The sequence below is a fragment of the Propithecus coquereli genome, unplaced genomic scaffold (genome assembly GCF_000956105.1).
Source record: "Propithecus coquereli isolate 6110/MARCELLA unplaced genomic scaffold, Pcoq_1.0 Scaffold177, whole genome shotgun sequence".
NCBI lineage: Eukaryota > Metazoa > Chordata > Mammalia > Primates > Indriidae > Propithecus > Propithecus coquereli.
The window spans coordinates 5199320-5203226 of record NW_012142412.1 but is presented as its reverse complement, the minus strand read 5'-3'; the positions used below and the strand labels follow the sequence as shown (position 1 = coordinate 5203226).

The window sequence follows — 3907 nt, the reverse complement described above, 5'->3', positions numbered from 1 at the left end:
AAATATATAGAAAAGATTAGCCGGGCATAGTGGCGCATGCCTGTAGTCCAAGCTACTTGGGAGGCTGAGGCAGGAGGATGGCTTGAGCCCAGGAGTTTGAGGTTGTGAGCTAGCCTGACGCCACGACACTCTAGCCAGGGCAACAGAGCCAGACTCTGTCTCAAAAAAAAAAATAAAAAATAAAAATTGTAGGTATGATGCAAATAGCACATCATGCTAAAAGTATGTCCACCCTTTTGAACTATGACATCATGTGGTTTATTTTTAGTTTTGTAAAGAAGTTGAGTTTTTATCTTTTTCACCTTTCAGTATCATTTTCCCACACTGTATTATGTACTAGCTCTTTAAACAATAGGAACTCTGTATTTTTGGATTGATGGTCCTCTAATTACACATTCAGTCCAGAGAAGGAGTTTTTAAAATTTCACAGCTACATTAATAGAGTGTTAAATTTAGTTATTCGTAATATTATCTGCAAAAGAATATCCAAAGAGACATACCCTGAATCTTTGTGTTAGAGTTTGGCCGGATGTGGGAGTTAATCGTACGTGCCACTTCATAGGTAACCACGCAAGTGTTGGTCAGTCCGTCACTTGAGCAAGGGTATATGTTGGCAATCAGATTAGAAATGAAGGTATGATTTATATTATATTTTCATATTGAAATGTATATAATGGCTTGTTTGATCAGTAAGTAGAATTTGCAAAGTCCAAATTCATATCATTCGCAAATGATAATGAATTACTAATGAGGTCATTTCTGAATTTATACAAAAAGTCCAGTTTGCAGAGTTTGGTTTAGTAGAGAGAACTCTGGACCGGGTTGCCTGTTAACAGAGCTGGGGTGGTATTTGTATGATCTTGGTCAGGGACCCCACAGATGTGTTTTCTCCTCTGTAAACGAGGAACATTTACCAGATGGTCTTAAATGTCTTTTCTAACATGCACATTTTTTACTTTTGTAGTATGATGATAACTAGGCAAGTTGTAGTAGCTGAAAATAATTTGATGTTTTATTTTTTTTACAGTTTGAATTATTTTACAGCCAGCATTTCAGCGGAAGGAAACTTACATGGTTACATTATCTCTGTACAGGTAAAATGCATTTAATTATATCTAGTTTAATAACACTGACCTAATATGATTATGCTAATTTAGAAAGAGATACTCTATAGTCTAATTATAGTTTTTAACCTTTTCTCCTCCATCTGCCTTTCTGGTTATCACTGAAGTAGCTAATAATGAAGTTTAAGTATGGTGCTTTGTGTTTTATAATTATGCTGCTTTTGAGAAATGTTCTTTACAACATTTTCTCGGTTCCTAGACTGATCACTCAGAGTTCTGTTTCTTCAGTATCACTCGTACTTAAACATATATTGAAAATTACTCTTTCCTAGTCCATTTCTACATTCCCAAGTTATTGAAAACCTAAGAAATAGTTTAATTTTTGAATTGTAAACCAAGATGGTTGCAAATGGGCTATAAAATATTTGGAGGAGTTTAGAATTAGAAGACCTGGGGTTAAGTATTAGCTCACCACTTAATAGCTTCGTAACCTTAAGCAATTACTTGAGCCTGTTTTCTTTTCTTTATATTTTCTTCTCTTTCTTTCTTTCTTTTTTTTTTTCCCTTAAGAGACAGGGTTTCGCTCTGTCACTCAGGCTCGAGTGCGATGGCATGATCACAGCTCACTGCAGCCTCCAACTCCCGGGCTGAAGCAGTCTTCCTGCCTCAGCCTCCGGGGTAGCTGGACCATAGGCACCTGCTGCCATGCCTGGCTAATCTTTTAAATTTTTTGTGGAGATGGGGTCTTGCTATGTTGCTCAGGCTGGTCTCAAACTCCTGGCCTCAAGCTGTCCTCCCTCCTTACCTCCCAAAGTGCTGGGATTACAGGTGTGAGCCACTGCTCCCAGCACCCTCCGCTTTATCTTTGTAAAATTCATTAGTCAAATCAGAGAATATCTTCTGTGTTCCAGGTATTTCTAAATGCCAAGTGAACAGAGACAAAATACAGAGCCTCAGCCCTCAAAAAGCTTGTGTCTAGTAGGAAAACGGACAACTACCTACTTACAGCACAGTGTTTTGAATGTTGAGGTAGATAGACCAGCCAGGTTGTTCGGTATCCCATACAATGGTGGTGGCAGACATGTGTTGGCAAGGGAAGGCTTCTGGATGCCATCTCACCTTGGTTTTCATGGACGAATAGGACTTAGCCAAGATGGGCAAAGAAGAGCGTTGAGAGTGTGTTACCAATGGAGGTCAGAATTTTGAGAAGTAATCTATGATATCAAATGTGACAGATTCTCAGTGAGAAAAAGCCTGAAAATTCCACTGGGTTTATGACTAGGGCTTTGGATAGAATTGTACTTGGGGAAGAATTTGATAAAAACATATAGATACTTGAGGAAGAGGTACAACTTGATCAAGAGATATATGGCTTCCATTACACTGAGTGGTTATAAATAAGTTTTATTTGTGGCACAGCAAGAAGTTGCAGAAATGTCAGGTCAGTTGCTGAAAGGTTTGTTGAGAATTGATACACTCAAGGGAGACAGCACGTCACCAGATAACACATAGCATAGATGAGGTTGGCACCGTGCGAACTGTGAATCGTTCTGTGTAGTGGTAGTTACTGTCATTTGCCAAAATGAAAGTCACACCATATTATTGCACAGACCTTAAAAGATGGTGATTCTGTCATTAACTGCATTCTTCTCATTGCTGCTTTCAAATATTTCAACAACTAAAAATAGTGGGGGATCTTAATATTATCTGATATCAAGTCCATATACAGATTTCCCTGATTGCCCTCAAGGTGACTTTAATGGCTGTTTTAATGTAATCAGAAGCCGCTGATTGCATTTGGTTGTTGTATCTTCCCGCGTCCTCTCCCTATCACCTCTTCCCCCTCTCCCCAGCATTCTCTGACATACTCTTTTGAACAGACCAGACCAGTTATCCACTGCTCAAGATTAGTCATATTATTTACTTGTCATTTTTTAAAATTTGCTTTCTATTCTCTGTACATTCTGTAAAGTGGAAATTAGGTCTAAAGGTTTGATTACATTCTGATTAAGTCTTATTCACAAGAATACTTCTTAGGTGGTCCCGTGTGCTTCAGAAGGCACATAAACGTCAGATTGTCTCGCTATTAGAGAAGCTAAATCTGGTCACTCGAGTAAGGTGGTAGCCACCAGATATCTCCATTGTGAAGGTACTCATTCCCCTTTCAGTTAGCAGGCGGTCTGTGGGATGACACTCAGGTCACATGTGAATACTCTGTTCCAGGAACAGCCTGCCCCCATGGTTTTAGCATCCTCTGATGACCTGTACCAGAATCAGTTCTTTCATTACCGGTTGCAAAATGATGATATTCTATCATTCCTTCAGCATTTATTAGCGGACATTCTTCTGTAAAGAAAAGCTTTCCTGGCAAGAGTAGGCAGCTAACAGAGATAATGGGGAAGTGACTTGGATGAAACTATTGTGAGAATTCTGCCCACGCTTTACTTCCTGTAGTTGTGAATGCCACTTGAACTGTGGTTGACTTGTTTTAAAAAGTATGCATGTATCAGACTGTTTTTAGTCTCTTACTATTTGTCAACCTATTCTGCAGGTTAAATGGCCACTCTTTTGTCATTTTTCTTTTCTGATTACATGGCTGTAATTGGATGAATCATACAAGTTTGGGGCTTCCTTCCTGCCCATGTGTCCCCCACCCTTTCCCCAGTCTTTGCAGCTGAAGCCCACTAGCGAGAGATGGTGCTGAGACAAGGGGGATGAGGTCCATGTGCCCCTGTTCCCTGTGATGTGTTAAAAAAATAGCACAAAAGGCTGGGCACGGTGGCTCACGCCTGTAATCCTAGCACTCTGGGAGGCCAAGGCGGGCGGATTGTTTGAGCTCAGGA

General features: G+C 39.9%; 1 protein-coding gene across 1 annotated transcript in view; it reads left to right on the top strand.

Moving 5' to 3' along the window:
* Window positions 1-3907, top strand: part of CUL2 (cullin 2) — a 103475-nt gene that overhangs the window by 81090 nt on the left and 18478 nt on the right. Inside the window, exon 12 of the mRNA XM_012642183.1 lies at window positions 1028-1094. Coding sequence (XP_012497637.1) covers window positions 1028-1094 — 67 coding nt within the window. The remainder of the gene's footprint in view (window positions 1-1027; window positions 1095-3907) is intronic.